This window comes from Rhodnius prolixus, unplaced genomic scaffold (assembly GCF_049639745.1).
Source record: "Rhodnius prolixus isolate KJV_2025 unplaced genomic scaffold, Rpr scaffold_37, whole genome shotgun sequence".
Classification (NCBI taxonomy): Eukaryota; Metazoa; Arthropoda; class Insecta; order Hemiptera; family Reduviidae; genus Rhodnius; species Rhodnius prolixus.
In genome coordinates this window covers 597,505-619,900 of record NW_027411587.1, presented here as the reverse complement: position 1 = coordinate 619,900, position 22,396 = coordinate 597,505, and the positions used below count along the sequence as shown (strand labels likewise).

The 22,396-nt window shown below is 32.0% G+C and overlaps 1 protein-coding gene and 1 long non-coding RNA gene across 18 annotated transcripts in view; one reads left to right on the top strand and one right to left on the bottom strand.

Annotated features, from left to right (window-relative positions):
* The window catches only part of LOC141448466 (lachesin-like), a 187,170-nt gene that overhangs the window by 107,967 nt on the left and 56,807 nt on the right, over positions 1–22,396 (top strand). For all 3 annotated transcript variants that reach the window (XM_074116842.1, XM_074116841.1, XM_074116840.1), the window contains exon 4: positions 14,970–15,180. In XM_074116842.1, the coding sequence (XP_073972943.1) occupies positions 14,970–15,180 (211 nt within the window). The remainder of the gene's footprint in view (positions 1–14,969; positions 15,181–22,396) is intronic.
* Positions 1–22,396, bottom strand: part of LOC141448467 (uncharacterized) — a 56,354-nt gene that overhangs the window by 22,872 nt on the left and 11,086 nt on the right. For 10 of the 15 annotated variants that reach the window (XR_012455056.1, XR_012455053.1, XR_012455066.1 and 7 more), the window contains exons 2-4: positions 19,875–20,027; positions 18,247–18,492; positions 13,595–13,788 (exon numbers count right to left, since the gene is read on the bottom strand). This is a non-coding gene — a long non-coding RNA (uncharacterized lncRNA). Of the gene's footprint in view, positions 1–9,234; positions 9,399–13,594; positions 13,789–13,869; positions 14,105–18,242; positions 18,493–19,874; positions 20,028–20,097; positions 20,711–22,396 lie in introns of those variants that run through there. The other 5 variants (XR_012455058.1, XR_012455054.1, XR_012455057.1 and 2 more) reach the window with 5 other exon arrangements.

Genomic DNA, 22,396 nt, shown 5'->3' with positions numbered 1-22,396 from the left:
TAAATCATACAAAGGATTAGAAAATAAAATAATATGTACAAGTCTGGGACCAAAGTGTTTAAATAGGAAGTAAATTACTTTAAGAAATAAGTTTTAATTTTACCATTTGTACAGAAGAACAGAACAATGTTTTCATTAAATCAACTCACTTATGTGCATTGGATGTATTCGCTCATGAAAAGCACAATATCGTCGGAAAGTACTACCCCTTTACACCATTTTATCTTATCAAACTAATTCATTTAAGTGTTTTATAATAGAGAAAAGTTCTACACAATTATTTGATATAATTATTCCAATAAAATTAAAGCGGTTTCACTACTGTGTATGATTGTTAGTTATTTTGTTTTTATGATTTTTTTAAAAGTATTCACGATTTACTCGTACAGCTAAGAGACAGATAAGAACGGAGCATAGGCGATCATGCATTGTCCAGGCCAGGCAAGAAGATGACATCGTTGTTGCTGATGATTGTTACAAAAGATATTACACACAATTATGTAACAAAACTGGCTCATCAGGAGGCTCACTGCATCTTTTCTCCCAGAACTTTCCTCAATCAATTTATCCAGAAAAAAAAAAAAACAAATTGGCACATGGAAGAGAAACGTAACCAACCAATCACTCGCTATTTTTTTTTGTATTTCTGAAAAAGTTTCAAATTAAGGTTATTGATCTCAATTAATCACACATTACAATCATTTTACAAAGTTTAAAGAAGACTATTTATTAAAGTGGCACTTCTGTTTGATTGTATTTGACCATAACTTCATTACAAGGTCTGTGGTGTCATGCTGGCTGTCCTCAGACAGACAGGCTTAGACCAAATTGTAAAATCTCACTTTGATTTCAGAGAAGCAAACATATATTTACGGTTAAAAATCAATAGCTGATTTTTTTTTTCTATTCATTTCTTTCACTTATGAGGAAGGAAGAATTAGTGGAGGTTAAAAATAATGATTAAATTTTGAAAATTATAAAAAAATTATGTAATTCGAAAAAATCAATAATATAAAAATGCTCCCCTTTTTCCAAACTTATTTATCGTATTCTAATAATGGAATATGGAGTACTTGAACTCATTTTTATTTTATTTTTGTTGTTCAACCTCTCCATTGTTTCGACAAGCCGTCAATGACGATACATTCAGTGCTTTCATATTTCATTCAGTTATTAGAGTGGAAAGCTTTATAAATCAATTCACTACAAACACACATATAACAATCTCGGTGGTGTAAAACATACCTATAAAATCATCGGCACATCCTCGACACGAACTGACGGGGTATAATGGAAAACCATACAACAAACTGCTGAATTGAGAGACAACAGTTGACTATTTAAACAGCTTTTCCACTTTTTTCATACCAGATATGCGTTTTACATTAAAGAAGACCTTGCTTATTGAAAAGCTGATAAAATATTAACAAAATTTTACACTAGACTATTGGAAACAAATATAACTTTCAAAATTTGATTAAAATTAGACATTATTAGTTCAAAATTAGTACTGACATTAATTATTTCTTATAAAAAAATTTATAAAGCTTTTGTGCCGCAGGAGTTTTACAACATAAGCACACACAAAAAACGTAGTTTTTGTGAATACTCTTACCAACATTATTAAGTTAGTAAAACATTATTCAGGAATGTTACAGGGGATCAACCCACAGTACAACTTAAAAGTATATGTATTTGTGAAAATCTGCACGAAAACAACAGTTTCTCTTACTTCGTAAATTAAGATCAAGTAGGTAATCAGTCAATACCGATTCTGCAGACATTCTCAGCTTAATGATATTCTTGGTATGCAGTACTTCCTCTTACTTCAATAAGAGAAGAAACATGTAAATTCAGTATTTATATGGTAGCTCAGCTTCCGCCAGGAATAATAACTTAGCCCCATTTTATAGTTTAGATAAAATTGTTTATGGAAAATGGCAAAAATGTGATGGCAGGATGATATATTTAAAGTAGCCGGTAACAATTACTACAAAAAAATACTATAATATAGAAGGATGGAATGAGATAAATTATTATTCGTCAACTTCGCTGCACAATGCAATTGTTAACTCGAAACCATCTTTACAACAAGTATGCAAATACAATTTATTAATTAAAGTGATATCACGTTAACAAAAAATCAACTAAGTTGGCGACAAATAAATTTTAAAGAGTTCTCATTACTGTTATCAACTGAAAGCTGCCTCTTGAATTAGAGCTGATGGCCGTAAAGCGTTAATTAATTTAAAACCTCATGACCATCATGTTGCTACAGGAGCAGCGCAAAATCTATTTACCTAACATCACTTACTTTTAAATGTTTTCAAGATGAACACTTTATTGTTAATTTAAACGTACGCAGAATTTATACTGGGTTTAAAAGTTCCACCACTTTTCGTAAGGCTTTTAATAAGCTGATAATTAGATGTAAGTTTAACGAGTTGACTAATGTTTATAAGATCTGAAGAAGGCTGCGCGTGTAGTCTTGACGGCTTCCTTTTCCTCTGAATTCTAGGGGCAACTGTGAATAGAAGGAAAACAGCAGAAGCTAAAACAGTAAATTAATCACATCAGCTGACACAGTATGGGTTAAGGGAGACGGGATATCTCCTTACGTCAAGAAGATTAAATAAGTGTGGCGCGTACATAGCAACCAACCAGCCAACCACTACTCCTAAAGCTCTTTAGTGCGCTGTTGTGAACAGATAAATTGTACTATAACACATTGTTTGAGAAATACTCTGCCTAAAACAGATTATTCCTACACTTAAAAATAACGTTGCTTAAAAAAATAATAACTTGAATAGGTTTACTGCGGAAACGGCAAAGAAAGAAGTCATGTTAATCTTCATTCATTGTAACAATTTTACTGCAATCAAAGATGAGAATGATCTTAAACTTTCAGCTTATACGTGTTAATCAACACATAATCATCGATTAGAGCACATTTCCCTAGGTGATGCAGTCAAAACGTGCTTATTTTCTGAACTCTTTTGTGGCAAAAAAATTATTTTTTTTAAAAAAGTATAGGATTTCCCACCAGTCTTTTTTTTGTATTATCTTCTCAGGTCTCTAAAATGCCAAAGGTTAAGTATCGCGAACTAGCAGCATCGCAACCAAATAGCAGATCGTTCCTTTTCTTTCTGTCACAGTCTGTCCTTGAGCACAAGATTATGTTGGCATGATCGCTCTCTCAGATTATTGCATCGGTACCTGCATCGGTAGAAGGTAGTGAAATGGACTTTAAATGTTTATATGTTGGCCCTTAGAAAACCAGATAAACAGTACCTAATCGACTTTAAAATATTAAATGCTATTTTTTAAATTTAATTTAAGAAGTTATTTTTTAAAGAATATTCGGAGAAATCTCAGCATCAATGTTTAATCACCCTCAAAACATATTCACCATACGCTACCTCATGCCAAATCCATATCGCTTTTATATGAAATATAATTCCAGAAAAATTGATGTTTGAAATCTTTTCTTCTTTCGAAAGGCATGACTTATCATAAACAGATTTTTTTTGTCGATTTCAATGTTTAGACAATTTCCAATATCCAATATCTATATCTACTTGCTTCTATCCAAGACAATCCTTCTTCCACCTTTCCAAATCAATCCCCCATTATTCTGGATATTCCTCTTCATTGAGATCCGTGAATATCCATTCCATTTACTTTTCCGTAATCTATCCCTCTTCATCCTCTTCGATGATGACTACCTATCTTAGCTGCCTTCATATCAACTATTATATGTTCAGAAAACATTGTTTTGCAAATATCTTCATTTTAGACTCATGCAGATCTTCGAAGAAGAAAATCTATTTCTATGCCTAATATTTATTATATTCTTCTAAAAAGGTCAAATTTCATTCTAATAACTGGAACATAAATATGTAATAACAGGGTAAGATAAATTAAAATGAAAATCTGGAATCTACAAACTGATGATCAACTATGAGTTCTTATTAACAATAGGCTGTGGTCTATTGTCTATATATTAAATGCGAACATGTATATAATATAATACTTCAGAATTGTAACAATGTTTCATTTTAGCCAGAATCAGTTTGCAAACTTCATAAACTGTTATATAAATTTTAGGGTTTCCCAGTTGTTTGCTGACTAGCAAGCTATATAACAATTGCTGAAGCTCTTCTTCTAATTTTATTGCCAACTTATACGTAGATGAATTCAGTACCTGAACTTCCTAATAATTAATTAACTATTGCTGATCTAAAGTTATTAAGTTCATTATGAAATTGTTTTTAGCGAATAATGAATTTTTAAAAAAAAGGTTTAGAGAAGTGATTGGTTAGTCATTGTCATTTTCGACAATACCGCAAATTATTAATAAAATCAATTGCCCAAATTCTGGCAAAAAAAGGGAGAAAAAAAACCTGTTTTAAATATTTACTTTGATAACTTCTATTCTTTCGGTACATGTTAAGAAGAGATATGAATGAAGAAAATAAACTCTGAGAACTTTATTTCATTCGTTTTACAGGGAACTGCTTTATACTACACATGTAGAACATGCTTTTTAACGCTGTTTTCTTTGAAAGAAAAATAATTTCTTTCATTATCTAACGTTACAGTACAGTTTTTAGAACGTTAGAAGAGTGTTTCTAGGCGGTGGAGTAATTGAAAAAGCCAAAAACATTTCGCATTTGTGACGTAGAAGCCAAAAATAAAATGCAGTGGTCACTAAAAAATTGTTAAACATTAAACTTCTTCTGAATATAAGTCACATCTAAATACAATTTTTCAACTTTCTAATAGAAATATTTGAGAAAAGTTTTCGAAAAATCTAAATTTTCAGCTATGAAATACTGGAAGCGAGTAAACTTTGTGAGCAGACACTTACACTCCTTTATCAGTTAATCTCACCAGAGTGGAGGAGGCTACAGTAACACTCAACCTCCATCCTTAATTAATAAGCATACACATAAGCATCTAAGAAATAAGCATATACATTACAGAGTCTCATTTCTATTACGTGGAAAATTAATTTCAAATGGCTATCTTCAGATTACATCTTCGTTAGTTACGAGTTTCTTTGAAGAATTTCGTTTTTCTGCTAATTCTAGCGACCCCCAAACTAAAAAAAAGGGTCCCAACCAATAAAAGATTAAAAATGCTGTAAACAGAAGGCAGATGTTTTAGATAAGAACAATCGGACTATTTTCTATTATCACCTTTAGATATGATTTAGAGCCAATAGGCTTCGTTTAGATTTTTATTAAAATTACCAATTTCCCTCCTACAAAGCCGTTATTTTGAAAATTCGATGTTTTCCTTGGGGAAATTTTCTCCCATTTGGGGAAAGAATATATTAACAGACTGATAATCCAATTTATTTTTTTTTTCTTTCACAGTAAATTGCAGGTACATATTTACAAATTGCATTCTGCTTTCGGATAGAATGAAAAAAAAAAAAAAGAAACAAAAGAAAAATACAATGGAAACTGACCTTTAAAAATACTATATTTATTAGATGTTTTTTTAATTGAAAATAGTTTTTCCAGATTGATATTGTTATATATTTAATCATTTGAAATAACGGGAAAAATAAATTCATAATTCTTTATAAGGGAAGGGATTATCTGAGTGATCTGAGCGAGTACAGGACTACAACGTGGAGATCATGGGTTCGAATCCAGCTGCTGGCCCTTAGATATTCTCTTCCTTGGAGCTTCATGCTGCTCACTGTTCGGTAATGGACATTGTTGTCTGCAAGATCAGCCTAGGAGCATAATAGAGGGAGCTGCACCACTGATTGCAGCCCAAGCACAGTACTTGAGAGTTAGAGTAACATAATTCATCCTCTTTCCTTCTTTATACAAGTGATAGTATCGTACACTGAATAAGAGGGAAGCTAACCAGCCATCCCCAGTTCTGCCCTAAATTCTGTTTATATATACATAATGATTGAGAAAAAGAGAAGGGGCAGTTTTAAAACCCACATTTTTGGTATTCTGGGATACTCAAAACGTGTACTTGCTACAAAAGGTCGAACTAGGAAATCGGTACAATCACAGTTCCTAAAAGTAAGAAAGTAAAAACAAAATATTTTAAAAAAATGTTCGGTAAATAACCAACAATTCGGCAAAAAAGTTTTCAACGTACCAGCAAAAATATGTGAAATCAGAAGCTCTAGAAAAGCTCTAGAAATATATACACGAATATATTCCTTTATGGCTCTGCTGGCCAGAGCTTTATAAGCTTGGTCAAAGTGTCTCTATTGTTCATGGGCCAGCTTATTGTGGTAAAAAACATTACAAGAGATAAAATTCTGCCACACATAGGGAATTTATTTAAAAAATTCAACGCTAAATGTTATTTAACTTATTTTGTCTTTATCGTTTATGTATCTGGAATGTTAAAATAAATGAAATTACAAAAACCTGGAGTGAAGAGTCACACGATTTTCACTTACTGCAATAATTACAATTTGATGAATGTTCTTATTAAATTGGTCTTATCTGGATCTACCAAAATCTTAGTTACTACAGGTTAAAAGTGAATATAGTAAGATCATTCCATCCCGCCACATGCCTCGCCATTAAAAATTTTAGAAATATGTTCAATTTTCAAAGCACATCACAATAGACCCAACCAAATAGCTCCTCGACGCTTCATGTAATCGTTCTAAAATTTATTATTTATGATTTGTGTAGTTAGTACTCTAAGTTTAATGAACTTTATCTACCGACAAGGTAGAAATGGTCTAAAATGAACATACCCAGCAAAGAAGAATATGTTGAATAATCTATTTGCTGACAAAATATTCCTACCACATCTATTCACTTATCTCTAGCTTAACCGTTCATTTGTCCACAACTTTTGGAAGAGATTTACTCAATTATAAATTAAGCGCAGATTTAACTGTTGAAAGATCATGACGTTTTATCCGCAGAACTAATTAGTAATTACCATTTAAATGAGAAATGAATATTCCCAAATCTAAATCCCCGTCACGTCTACAGACTATCTCACACATTGCAAAGAACTCAGTATTAACAAAGATGGTGTGTTTTTTAGGCGTAGAAGATATTGAAATATATACTATGAGGAGGAGGAGGATATCTACACTGACTTTAATAAAAGCCTCAACCTAATTCTCCGTCTACTCTTAACTTCTTCGCTCTTATGAAATTCCTTTGGAAATCTGTTGTAAAAATTATACAAGCTTCTTCTTCTGTTAATTAAGAATGATTTAAAAGCCCGTAATAACATTGAGACAACAAAACTTTTATGAACAGTCTTAAAATACAACAACCTTGCGAAACAAACTATTTTTTTTACTTACAAAAATAAAATAAAAAATACTAATTTCTAATATTTGCAGGCAAGGTTGAGTCCTCGCCCCTCTCTTATATTTTTTTTACAATGCAGATATTCTAAAAACAGTTCTCCACTCCTACGCAGGCGACAATTGCATAGTTGCTATAATCTCTGACCCTGCCTTGCGACCCGTGCCTTACAAGATCAAATAAATATTTTTGTAAGACTGACTAGTCAGGTGGAAAATAAAAGTCAATCCAACTATAAATATCGCTTTCACCCTCTGACACATCACTCTCTCATCTTCCATGGGTCTGTTATATCTACTATTAACTAAGTAACACACTGAGGACTTTATCTCAACAAAAGTCATGCGGGATTCATACACAAGGTATAAATTAACGGATGGTAAAAAAATACTCTCTCTACAGATGGTCGAAACTCTCTCTTGAAGTCGAAATAATCATCTATAATATTGGATATGCGAATGCAAACTTAACGTTTCAAAATGGCCTCAAAAGTCTTTTTTAACAATTCATTAAAAACAGCTATAAAATAAAACTCCATAACTCCATGTCCATCCATTCCAATCTGATCCATCACATATCGACTCTCCTAACTCACAATCCCAAACAATTCGCCTAAGACTTCATCCAAAGGGCGACCTCTACACTACGTTTTCAAGATAGTTAATACATATTTTACGAACCGACATCAGATTTAATTGTAACTTTTTTTTTTGTAGTTGTGAAGTAAAAATTAAAAACAAATAATAAATGAATAAAATAAGAAAATATATTAAATAATATTAAGAATACATTAAATTTCCAAAGTGAATACATTGCTATACTAAGTTAGAATTACAATTCTATCCAGAAATCAGTTACAATCTATATTGAAACTAGGTTAATCCCATTAGAAGCGTCTCTGAGAAGTATGCTCAGAGATACCTAAATATTTATCTTGAAGGAGAACCCTTCAATAACATTTAGTTGTTTAGAGTGAATGTAATTTAATACTTTGTATGCAGAAACATCGTTGGCCTGTCCTACTTGTTATACAGATGAAAGTTTATACCACTGCATGCCACCATTTAACATTTTTTTCTTTTCTTTTTTTTATAGATGTTTTAAAACATTATTTTGAAAATAATTAGATCAGTCACTATTCTTGACAACTTAAAGTACTTCTAATGTTAGCACATGACTTATGCTGAATTTGTATTTCATTTTTGAAGCACTATAAGAAAACAAATAAATTATATTAAACTGTGAGTATCATTATTTATCAAGTTTATTTAGGTATATTTATTAAAGTAAAAATAAAATTAAAATAAGCCTATTTTTTAAGCGAACGTACCTTACTATTAAATTCTCATAATAACCATTAAATAAAATCCAAGGGTAGACCGGGAATCAAATCCAGTACCACAATACATCTTAGTTTTTCGGGCCTCGCCTCTAACCGCTCGGCAGTCGTACTATATATTTACTAAAGTATATAATAAGTGAGGCAGCCAAGTGTCCTTCCCGAGAACCAGCTTTCTACAATACCGTATAATATTTCTGAATTCCCCATCTCCTAATTATTTCCTTGAGAGTATGCATCTTCCCAACTCCCAAAAGTAGAGGAGAAATGGACCCAGGGGCCTAGTTATATACCGCTTTCCCGACAAGCTCACTGCAAACTATGGAAATGACGACACGTCTTACCTATCTTGTGTAAATGATTTTTAATGCGCCTTTTTTGAACTTAAGGACATGTATATATACTTAAATAATAATTTTCTTTTAGCAGTAATTGAGTCGGATATTCATGCAAATATTAAATTATAAAAGGACAAAAAACAAAACAAAAACAGAATGCCCTAATGAAGTTTATACTTAATATGAATTTAAGCAGACTTTAAGAAGTACAGCACAAAATTAATAACAAAAATCTTACACATCTCTACTCCCAATAACGGTTAGCTTAAATTGGTAAAAGAAGAGGAGTTGAGTACCTGTCGTTCTTCAAAAACCTTAGGTTTCAGACCTAGAAGAAAGTATCTTCTTCCATTCCATTCTTTTTTTCCATCTTTTTTCATCAGAACATTCCAGTGGTAGAAACTACCATATTCAAACAAAACCATTTATTAGTTTATTAAATTTCTTGATGTGTTAGTAATTTAAAACTAAACACACTTATAGTTAAATTAAAAGGATACAATGTCCTTTCGACCTCGGGCAAAAATAAAAAAGATAAATAAAACCATTTTCAGTTGTTTTTAGGTATCTCTCTTTTTTTTCTTAACTAATGCAATGGTTGACCTTATTTCTTCTTTTTAAATTTTTCTAATTATATGAAGGTTTAAGGCCTCCAATGTGATTGTAGCCTCCGCAACGCTTGAAATTTATCAGAATCCCAGAGACCTTCTAGCATCACCTTGTTAGAAAAAAGATTTCCAATAAAAGTGGCTGATTATATAGAGGTCTGAGCAGCTAGCGTTTTAAGTTTCTTTTACCTCGCAGCCTACCTACCGACCGAGTTTCCCGTTAACCCGATTTTCCTTAAAGAGTCTCTCTTCCTCCTTCTAAAACTAATGGTCAAACCTTTAATAATTTTGCAAGATGACTATTCTTTCCTTGTTCTACGGATGGGTATTTTTGGTATGTTGGGTGTATAATGAGATTTTTTAAACTAACTTTAGGTTTTCACGAACTGAGCTGTAAGCTAGATTATGTTGACTTCTCTTAAGTTTGATTTCTAACAAGTAACTGAGGAGACAAATTCAAAAGGTTAATACACCCTGAATTCCTGAAAATAAAGTTCTTTCCGCAAACAAGATATTCAGATAACACTTTATATACACATTACTAAATTGGAAAATGTACCCTGAAATAGTTGGAGTGTTTGCAACTTACATATGGGCCAATAGGAAGGTGGCTAAATTTTATCTTCCTCCTTCATAAATGAAAAAGTTTAGGAGGAGAGTGAGGAGAGGGTGGCTACATTCAGACGGAGGAGTTTCTTCTTATCTTCCCACATAGTCACCTGGCACTGCCAACTAATACCCTCTAATTCATTCTACTTAGAAAGTTCCCCGCCCATTGTCACTATCTCCACCACACCAGCATCCTCTCAGGACCACTATTCTGAGAATATCATCATTACCCTCTTACCACGCTCATTTTTGTTCAACACAACATAAAAATGTCATTAATCTTTCGGCCATTTTCTTCTCGCGCGTACACATACTCTCTCGGATTTATTATCCATCGGTTCATAAAATATAAAAGACAAGGAGGTTCAAGTTTTGAATTAGAAACGATTTGTCCTTAAGAACTTACTACGATTCTAAAAATGCTAATTTACACTTTTTCTAGTAACTCCGAACTTTAATAAAATCCTAATTCAATAATATCCAGATAGCAAAGCACAACACGAAATGGGACTTACGAGAGTAACGTACACCCTCCATCCTCATCAAACCTGCCATAAAACGAATTGCACATTTTTGTATTTTTTTTTTTTTAAATCGCTATAAATCTACGTGATAGTAATTCATGTGAAGTAGAATAAAATGTACATATTTATAGAAAATTTGACAAGATCGCTATACTTATAAGAAAATCTAAAAACACAAATAAAAACCGCGAGAATGGAAAAACATTTGAATGTTTATTTCTTACTCAAATACTTTTTTAAAATGGAAAACTCTACGAACTTAAAAAGAGAGGTACTTCACTTTTAGGAATCAATGTTAATGGAAATTTATTATGGGCACTAAACAGCCAGCAACTACATTATGGTAAATGATCTGTTTTCAGTCGTAAAAACGTCAGTTATATTTCTCTTGTTTCCTCGTCCAGTTCTGCTCAGCACATTCTACACTTCACTTTCAAAAAGACTGAGAGCGGCTGAGCAAAGAGATCGCGGTTGATGATTCATTTCGCATGCTGTTCCAGGATAGACTTGTAGACGAGTTATATATGTTGTAATAAGTGTAACGTAGTGGAGCAAAGAGTGGGGTAGTGGAGTAGTTCAAAATATGTATATATATCTCTCTGGTAGAGGCTGTGGAGCCTGCCGCTAGTTATCAAGAGGTTTAACGACTTCCTCGCCAACATTCCAGGCCCGGCCTATCCATTTTAACATATTAATATAACCTCTTCCACTCATATACCAACATCACGTATGGAAATTTAGGGTACATAGGCCCTTTTTGGTTGAAGGTGATTTTCTGTTGAAACTTGCATACAAGAGATGGCTCAAGCAGTATTTACTAAAAACATCTCTCTCTCTATCTTACACACACGTACCTAAAATTTATCTCCTAGCAAATGATAATTTTGTAAACTTCAAAAGAATGAATAACCTGGATAAACCTTTTATTTTGATACGGTTAACCTTTAAATTAACAACTAACTTAGTTTCAACCTTCCCTTGCCATTAATTCAACTATAAGCATTAAGGAATAATTGCTAAACACTTATGTAATATAGTTTAAAACTTCCTTAGCTTGTTGAATAATTTAATAAATTCAAACGCTAGAGATATAGTGGTAAACTTAATAAAGATAATAAGATTCACTCAAGAAACTAATCTCACACTGCAAAAATTAAAATCTGACCTGAATAGACAAACCACTTCCAGTTACTTTAATTCTCAAGGTTCTCTTAAAACTTCCAGTATTTTCTAAGAGTTGGTTGGTAAAAGTAAGAAGAACTTGAGCTGAAAGTGTGGCGTCCCTGAGCCACTCATTAATATCAATTTTCCTAAAAATAATTTCAAGCGAAAGCTATTTTTCTTTATCTATCTAAGTATAAATGGTAACACGAAGACTACAAAGAAATCATTTCAAGACAAAGGTATTCTTTAAACTCTGAAATTTTGCCCCATATTTACTTCTCAGTCGTACCAGATATGTAGCTTTACGCAAAACTCAGAGTAATGGTACTTTAGAGAGAAAGATATCTTCATTTCTCTTTTGGATCTGCTCCACAATAAATTTATCTAGGGGTGGTGGAAATCTTAACGAAATTTAAAGCCTTTTTATAACTCATCTTTTTATTAAAGCTTTTATAAGTTAAAACAAGAAATTTAAAGAAATAAGTTGATGTTTTTTTTTGAGAAAATCGTGAATAAGTGAAAGAACTTAAGAGGTAAAGTCGCTTTCTAATCGAGCCATTTTATTTAAACTTAAAATTTAGGTCAATTCATTTAAACCTGGCCGATTGATTTTGACCAAAAGTTTATTTCTGCCTTGATGACAAAACGAAATATTAAATTTTATATACGTACAAATAAGGCACATAGACCAATTTTCCGGACTTAGAGGATTCAAAACGTGGATTCCCGGAGAAAACTCAAAATGGGATTACAAATAAGAAGAAATTACAATACTTTCCTTTTAGGAGGAAGAGAAAAAAAGATCTATTAGAATTGACATCAATTGAAAGAACTGCAAAGGAAATCGCCTGGTATAAAGCTGAAAAAAAAGAAAAAAAACGAAAGAAAGGGTCACCCTCTTCTGGTTGACACTTTATGACAGAAATTTTAGCTTCAAAAGCGACAATGATATGCGAATAATAAGAAGCTAACGTAAATCTAAAACATAAAATGGATTAACAAATAAAAATAAAAGTGAGGTGAAAATCAATTTTGAAATTATGATACGATAGTCTGTAACGAAAGAAGTAAGAAAAGAATGGCGAAGTTTGCAAAGAGAAAGAGGTTACCTTCTTTGCTGTAACAAGCTGGCTGGTAGGGAGACAGAGCCATAAAGAGTTGGGACTTGTCACTTATCATTACTCTTGTTATTTATCAAATTGTGCAGGAAATATTTTTAGCTTATTGAATGTGACTGTGAAGAATTACATTTTCTTTGTTTTAGTTTAAACAGATAAAATGTTCCAATTTAATTTTCTAAAAAGTAAAAATAAATTTTGTAATAAGATGGAAGTCTTGAAGGAGGTGGCATTACTCTCAATAATAGTTGTTAATAAATTTTATTGTCAGTGAGTACCGCCAACAATAACCATCTTCCTGCTCTTATCTCATTCAGCCACTGCTCTGCCTTCTATTAGGAATAGTTTGCTTTCACTGCAAGCGCACAAACATCATCAAGCTAAATCATGTTTTCAAACAACCACTACCACCTATTTAAAGATAATATGTATCTGGTCAAATCTAACTTGTTTATGTTTTCATTAAGTAAAAGAGCGACCCAATGGCCCACACATTTGTTTCAGTTCCCAAAATTTATCAGATTAAAATTTAATTAGGCACCTACTTTGTTAAAAAATAAAATTATTAATATTACCTTCTTGTTTTAGAGCAATGATTCCTATTATATCAAGTCCTTATAGCATTATTAAGTGGCCCACATCAAGATCTTCTTGTATCGCAGGTGATTGGCTTCTTTTACGGGAAAGCAAGATCCCAACGATACTTTCGGAGTCTCACATCCAAAATCATGCAAGAACGTTTGTTTTTCAGCAATCCATCTATCGCCCACTAAAAAATATTATTTGCATCATCGTAGACTAACTCAAAATATGTCATCTATTTTTTACCAGAAACATTAGATAAAATAACTTGTTCTTAATGAAATGGAAGGAGTACACTAAGTCTGTTTGATCAATGTACACAATACATAGAAATGAGTAGCTAATGACTGACGCTTGGGACGAATGCGTCCTCTTTCCTCCAATTAACTGGGATGAGCTTTGCATAACCACGTTCCTCGGGTTCTTCCCTGCTAACTTTCGAACCAGATCCGAATAAGTACTTACTTCCTGAACGCTTTCGCTTCTAGGCTGGCCTTTCTCCTCTAAAATGGTTTACATTCATTATAACTGCAGTCATGTTAATTGGGAGTACCTAATGCGACACAATGTTTCTCAAAGCATCTGCTTTTTGGATATCTTAAGAGCATTAAAACAATTCGCATCCTTACCTCAGTTAAGTGTTCCTTTTCGGTAATCAGCATTAATTCTTAATTCGTTTTGGGACTTCAGACAAGTGCGGAGGAGAAAGCTAGTCACAAAGTCTATTGTGGCTGTATTGGAGTTATCACTATTTACAGAAGTTAGCAGGCTTCGAAACCTACATTTCTTTAGTGTGATTTGACTTGTGAACGATACTAATGTTTTCTAAATGAGATTAAATCCAATATTTACATAATCCACTGTAATATACAAAATTTACATAATCCCTGTGGGTATTAAATTAAGGTTGGAGAGGTTAATGAGAAATACATATAACTTTATAATTGAACGATTGATCATACAAAATATAATGTCAAACCGTTCAGATTATTGCTCGCTTTATTGAATAGACTAAGATTTTTCTATTTAATTTTGATGATATTATTTTCGAAAAAGAAAAGTAATTATTGGAGTGATTTCTTAAGATTTAAAATAATTTTGTAGATGGTCCCTATTTATTTTGATTGAACAATTCTATAATTGTCATTTAACTGAAATTTATAATTCTGTTTTAACATTTAGGATTAAAATAGTGAGGATTCAATTAAATAAAAAAAAGCAACTCAATCTTTAAGCCAATTCTCGCTGGTTTAATCCTAAATATTATTAGTTTCAGGTCACTAAAAGATAATACAAATTCTGTTTTCACAGCTTTTCTATTTAAATTTCTTTATAAATTAATAATCATTTCAACATTATTGATTTTAGGTGGGATGGCTGCGGGCAGAAGATCAAACCGTGTTAAGTTTAGACAAACGAGTAGTTACACACAATTCAAGAATTTCTGTGAGTCAAGACTCCGATCGGGATACTTGGCGACTGCATATTCGACAAATTAAATATTCAGACAGAGGCTGCTACATGTGCCAGATAAACACAACAAAGATGAAGAAACAGGTCGGCTGTCTGGATGTACATGGTGAGTCACATTTTTTTTGTCATTTTTTATAGTTTTATTAAAAAAAAGAAGATGTATTTTTAGGCTATAATTTCGAGAAAATATTTATTTATTTTTAAGCTAAGAAGCAATCAAACATTGCTACAATAATTAAAAATAGCCAATATCATAGGAGACTCAAGAACAAAGTTAGGTAGTTGACTCAGACTTGACACATTTCTGCAATCAATAAACTACAAAAAAAAAAAATCATTTTGCTAGGCACGGTAAATACATTTTACCGTCACATAAAAGTATTCTTAAGGAAGGAAGAATTAAGAAAAATTAACGCTAATAGTAGTTGTGGCGACCTGCAGAAATATACTGCTTATAAAGCTAAGTTGAAATTTGTAGTAAGAAATTAATGAGTCTAATTGTGAGATAAATCCATACTGAATTTTCTTACGGGATAATAAAAAGAATATTTAGTAGCCGATCCATTTGAGCAAGTAAAATTTATTCACATTAACGAACTATACTTTTTGGATTTTAAAGATAACGATTTTTATTTGTTATAAGTGTAAAAAGTTCTTTGTAAGAATGTGTTTTGTGTTTAAGGTTTACATTTACAAATTCCAAATATAATGTGCAACAAGATGGTTACCACAAAAAACCTGTCAGACTTCCATTCTTAATATTTTATTTATTATTTTAATATTTTTTCTTTGTTGTAAATTAATAATTTGACACTATGTGTTCCAATTGTGTAAAAAACAAAGACATAATTTGGGAATAATCTTTAGGAGAATTTTATTGCTACATAATAGTTCCATGCTTATCTTTTATGTTATTGCTTGTACATAGAATAAGAATTACCGAAGTTTATAGGGACCATCTCTCTCTCACCCATTCTTTCTCTCTCAGAACCCTGGTGTTCTTAATTTAAAATCAATACTTTTTCATTTTCATGTCACTGCTAATATTACTAATGGTCGGTCCTTGACATCGAAATGAATAAATATTTCTTCAAATAGGAAAAAGAAATAGGTATATCTAATAAATTTAAATTAAATTATAATTTTTATAATTTTACATGAATGCTAATAAATAAATTCATCCGCAATATGATGACTACTTAACGAAATAAACTACGCAATTTTGGTAATTTGGTAATTAAGTCCTGAAGAATCAATGGAGACTATAAGTGAGTTTTGCACGAAAAAATCGTCACACACTACTTATCCTCATCAGAGGTATAGGTTGTCAAGTATTTATTAAACGAAAAACTCAAGTCAGAGACACTTGGAGAGGAATTATCAGGGAGGCGAAAGTCCACCTAGGACTGTAGAGCCTATTAAGTAAGTAAGCATTCATTATGCAACTTACCGGAACTACGGCGTTACTTCAACAAAGAGGGTTCGAAGAGTCATTCAGATATTAAGAAGTTGGTCTCTTGTCTGGTCAAGCAAACTGAGTAAACAAATTCATCACCTGTATCTGTCAATTACTAGTCTAATTAGGTTTACCAGAAAGAACAAAAACTAGAATTGAGTATTTCCAGTCGATGGAAAGGGCGATTAAGACATTGAGTTCCGCACTTGGAAAAAGACAAATTCGTACATTCAATCTTCACCCATTAGTCCCCTAGCTAACTCTAAACTTCTAATCAAACAGACAGGACTGGAGGGGTGCTCAACGAGAGGGTTTCACAGCCAACTCTCTCTCTGTGACAGTAGAATAAGCTGACTGGCCAACCCCCAAGAATCCAAAGTCAAATTTTTATATTAGAGAATTATATTCAGAAAGTCGACAACAGAAGGAGTCACACTTCATAAAGAACGCAGGAGAGTTTGGCCATTTAATCTTGACTTAAAGCTGGAATTTCCAAAATAATATTCTTAGACAACTTCCTTACAATTATATTTTGTTGCAGCGCAATAATGAAAACTTTTATTTCTTTTTTAAAATCTATATTTTCGTGGAGGTTTTAACATTCAACAAACCTCTTCCCTGTGCGCCTACTCTTAATATAATTTCTCTATTCAGTATTTTCGAAACAGGGTTTTTATTTTATTTCTAATCATTTCTTCAACTTTGTAGTAAAGAAATACCTTTAACAGCTTACGATTAGTTTTTTAAAATAACAAACACAATTTAGCCATGTTTTTTTTTTATTTAGAAAAGTACTCAGAGCAAATTATAAAATTCTAATTGATTCTATGAAAGAATCCCGAAGCAGTTAAAAACTAACTCACGCAATTTGTAGACATTTTTACCACAAGAAAATTGAGGAAATAAAAGGCACAAGCTATTAAGGGGTTTGCAGATTGGATGACTGGAGATGGATGGTAACTAAACAAGGGAATGCAAGAGAGAGGGATGTGGCCATGACTTTTCTCGCTAAATAAGAGCTAATTATTCTTGGTTGAATGAATGGGCACACCCTCGCTACTGGCGATGTTACCCTCTTTGCAAGCCGACTCTCAAGTACCTTCACTAATGTTGCCGCCATACGCACACAACACAAAGGACCACCTGATGGCATATAATTCACAACCAGACCTACTAAAAATCTCAACCCAATCTTTATTTCACTTTCGGAAATCCTTCTATTTTAGTTTATTATTATTATTCCTAGACTAGCTCTCTATTACTTCTTAGCTAACAATATTATGTAATATACAATCAATCTCCCTTAGTGACAGTCGCTTATTTTTGCAATCAAATGATGTTTAAAATTTAAACATCCTTCATATCTTTCTAGTTCTGTATGTTATAATGTAAACACCTCTTTCAACTCTCAAAGGTAACTTTTCTTTTCTCAATTATTTATATATTTATTTATTTTAGTTGGTCTTTAATAATAATTAAATAATATTCATCATTCAACGCTGATTCAACAACCATCGGTGTCATTTTCCAACAATGTTCCACCTTATGTTGCAAGCTCCAAAAAGTGTCAAATTCTTCAGTAAAGAGGCACTTTAGTTCGAGAAATTTGGAGCACTAAATTAAAGTTCAAATTACCATACGAAAGAAAACACAGCGGCGATAAATAGTCTGCGAAATGGACAATAGTATAATGAAAACGACACTTTACTTACTTACTACTCTCACGGTGAGTAATCAGCAGTTCCCTCCACAGTCTCCTATCATTCCTATCTCCGTTTCTCAAGCCTCTGCCCATCATTTCCTCCTCGATTTCCTGCCTCCCAGATGCGTTTATCTTCTTCATTATCTTCTTTGAAGGGTGGGGAACCAAGTCCAGACTTTCTTGGATCATTTGAGATCTTAGCTTCCTTTCACTACCTTCTTCAATCAATTCTATTCTTTATATCCATTTCTTTCAGAATTCTGAAGAAAGTAATTAGAATGAAAAAACATTAATTTTAAGTAATATTCTGGAAAAGAAAATGCTTAAATATTACTAAGCTTAGAAATATGAACAAAAAATAAAAGTATTCGTTTAAATAATAATGGAAATATTATCCGGCGAAATATTCTCATTTCTCAGCGATATATTACTGCTGTCTACATTTCCAGTTTCTTTTTAAATAAATAAGAAAGAGATCTAAAAAAAACGGTTTCTAAGATTAATTAAGTTCTCGCCTGTCTGCTGCTTAATTAAAATTTCAAATCTTAATTTCAGAATATTTGTGAAGCATTTTTCATCACAAAATAAAAATAATCCGAATTAATTTTCAAAAAGAAGAAGGAGTTTATAATTAATTAAATTTTAATGATATAATGAATTTGTATAGAAGAAAAAAAGAAAAACATTTGGCTTTCCCATCCTTTAGAGAGCTGCTAAAATACCTAAAAAAAACTGCATTTACCTCAATTTGCATTTATTTCATAACTATGAAAAAAATATATACATTAATTCTTAATTATTCAATTTTTGATTATTATTTTCTCTTATTCTTGGGTTGCAGCTAAAAATACGTCACATTTTTGATTATTTTTCACCAAAAATACACGTTTTTCTTCTTCTAAGTTTAAAAGAGTGGTAAGCAATTAAAAAACTACCAAATTTTTTTTCACTACTTTTTTTTATAATTAACAATTAATCGTTATTAATCATACAACTTTTTTCCACAACCACCAATTAAAAACTATGTATTTTATTACTGTCTAAACTTCATCAGTGATTAAGATTCAGTGAGGACCTTAATTTATGGTGATTCACTAACATTTCAATATAATTCATTTTGATAAGTTTATATAATCCTATTATGGACTAGGATTCGCAAGTTTACCATTGATGGATGGCTCCTCCTTACACGGATTCAAGAAGTCTGCTTTTTTATAATACTTTTTCCCTGCCATGTCCAAATATGCATTTATGTGGACAATAAATAACAATTATGACAGATTTGATAGGAACAGTATATCTATTTGACGTTAAATAAATTAGACGCAAGTTTATGAGTTAGAGATAGGTTTAATAAAAAATCAATTTCCACCTTTATGGATTTGATTGAATAAATTTAGACTGACGGCAGCCTTTCACAGACATCACTCTTATTCGATTTTAACGATAAAAAGTGGCCGATATAAAATTTGCATGAAGTCTAGTTATAGAGAGTAGGTCTGGAAGTTCTGAAGGTGTGTACTAGCGGCCGGCTGTTCTTGTGCTAGCTTACTTGAATCGAAGAAGTATGGTGTATACCATACATACGAGATATACTTCTAGTGAAGGAATAATATTGCAATAGCACTAGAGACTAACTTACATAGAAAAGAGGCTGTTGGATGCTGGATATTTTATACACTGCTACAACTTTACTCATAAAGATCTTAAGTTGATGGCTCCTTCTTACACGGATTGAGAAGTCTACTTTTTTTAATACTTTTCCCTGCCATATCTACTCACTCTGATTTAGCAACTAGAAAAAAAAAATACAGAAAAAGCAATACATAAATTATTAATGCAGAATTCATGGTTTTAGTTTTTACATATTTCGGGCTGAATAATTTTTCTCATACACCAAAAAGAAATCTTGTATGAACATAACATCAACTATTACAGTTCTAATATGCCAATTTTCTTAAAACTAAGAGAGCAGATACAGCATGCAAGTATCAGAGGATGTAATGTAATTAACTTTCTGACTAAAATGTTTGATTTGATCTGCCAGTAACGAGCACTCTGTCTTTTTCCTGTGGTGAACACACCAATAACACTTCCCACTAACAAATTAAACTGAAAACTCACTGATTCCTAAAACAGCAAAAAAATAAACTGGTGACAACGTGCACACGAATTTCTCTTAACACAATCCATAAGGTTATGATAACTTAAAACGCATTTTATTGTTACTGACGTTGTACAGTTAGTACAAGTTTAAATTACACTAAAATAATATTTTAAAGAGAAGCTTCACACCTCCTTTGAACTGCAGAAAAACGAATTTCCCTAAAAAAGTTTATAGAAATGGATGCAATTATTTTACTATGAACAGTAAATCATATCATAAACACATGACTTACTAAGAACGTCACTTCTTTTTTACAAGAATGTTTTTTTTTTTTTAGAATGAAATAACAGAATCAAAGATATGCAGAAATATAATACAAGAAAACAACTCTTTTAGAAAATTTTGTTAAAGTGTTTTGATCAAGGCAAAATATTTGAAACAAAACTTTCTCAAAGTAATAATGGTAAATGAAGGTAATTTATTGTGAATATAAAGCCTGTCTAACTTAGAACCTTCATTTGTAAGAAAGATGGCTTTCTTAGAAAAGTTTTCTTAAATATACTCTTATTGAGTAATTGCTTCCTTTACTTTCGCCACAGGAACTGTAACCAATTGTTGTCGTCCCAGAACTTAAATCTAAGTAGATGTAATTGTTTTAACGGAGCCATCTGAGAAAGTAATATTCAGAATAAATTTGTTTCGTAGCTCTTATTTTTTTGAATTAAATGGAACTCCTTACATAAAGTCGTAAAAGAACCGAACAAAACTAAACAGTCATTTACGAGATTATACCAGTAATCAGTTCAGTTTTATTGAAATGGACAAGAGTTTCGTATGTGTAAAAATCTTGTATGAGCATGCACACGATTGTCTCAAGAAACAATTAAATTAACTTCAGAGGAGCAATTAAAGTTGCAGTTCTATACGAACTCAAAAAATTAATTTGGTGCAGGCAATTTAAGATCATTATGAGACATGATATTCAATAATTATCAGGTTTTGTTGCCGAGGACTGGCAGGCTGCTCAGTGCTAGCCCCAAAGAAGAATTTTCGAAGGCCGATTATTGTAACATAGCGATGAGAGTTGCGTGTGATTTTAGAGATGCAGTCCTTATTACAAGTATAAATCCTTTGAACCTCTTTCCAACATCATATAAATATGTATTGGAATGCCTCAATGAAAGTGTGGTGATCATTGTTGGAACTGTTGCCAATAACAATCCGATATTTTGCACTTAAATGTGATTAAGAAAGCCTTTTGATAATCACCATTTCTTTGTAAAAGAAGAGAAAACCAGGAGTGAATTGAAAAAAGTTCAGAGCGCCAATCACCTCCAATGTTGACGCGCCTTAAATAAAATAAAAAATTAAGAATTAAATTAAATTAAAAAATTAGAAGTTCTACCAGCCACGTGATTAACAGCTGCTGGAATGCATTTACTTTCCCCAATCAATATCCCTGTTAATGGTTTACTGTCAGCTACTGTAGATATCGCAAAAGCTCTACTTTACACCCCTGCAAAGCGAGAAAGCATGAAATGTGCACAATTGAAGAGATAGATGAGTAATATATTTGTCCATTTTTTCGCAGAAATGACACCAATAGAACAGGAGATACAGCAATTAGAAATATGGAGGAAATGTAAAGTTCCCAAACTTTATCACCCTATATCTCCTACAAAACTACAGCTAGAAAGCTTAAACTGCGTACAACTGTAAAGGTAAATGAGTACTGTAAATGTACATATTTTCGGGAAGTTAACAGTATAACTTTATGTTTGGTTAATTTCATTTTCGAAAAAAACAATTCGCAGATGTAGGTTGATCCAAATGCTCTCACATTTTTTTGTATCAGATTTCTCAAATTAGAAATTTTTTTCTTTTATACATAAGTGTTATCAAAACCTACTTTTGATTTTGTTGTTCCGAAAATCTGTTTTAGTTTATTATTACAATTTAAGTCAATCAATTCCTTCTGGAGATAATGAACAAACTTTTTAAAAATAGGGTGTATCTTGCGGGCCAAAAAATTATTCAATGCGGGCCGCGGTTTAGCC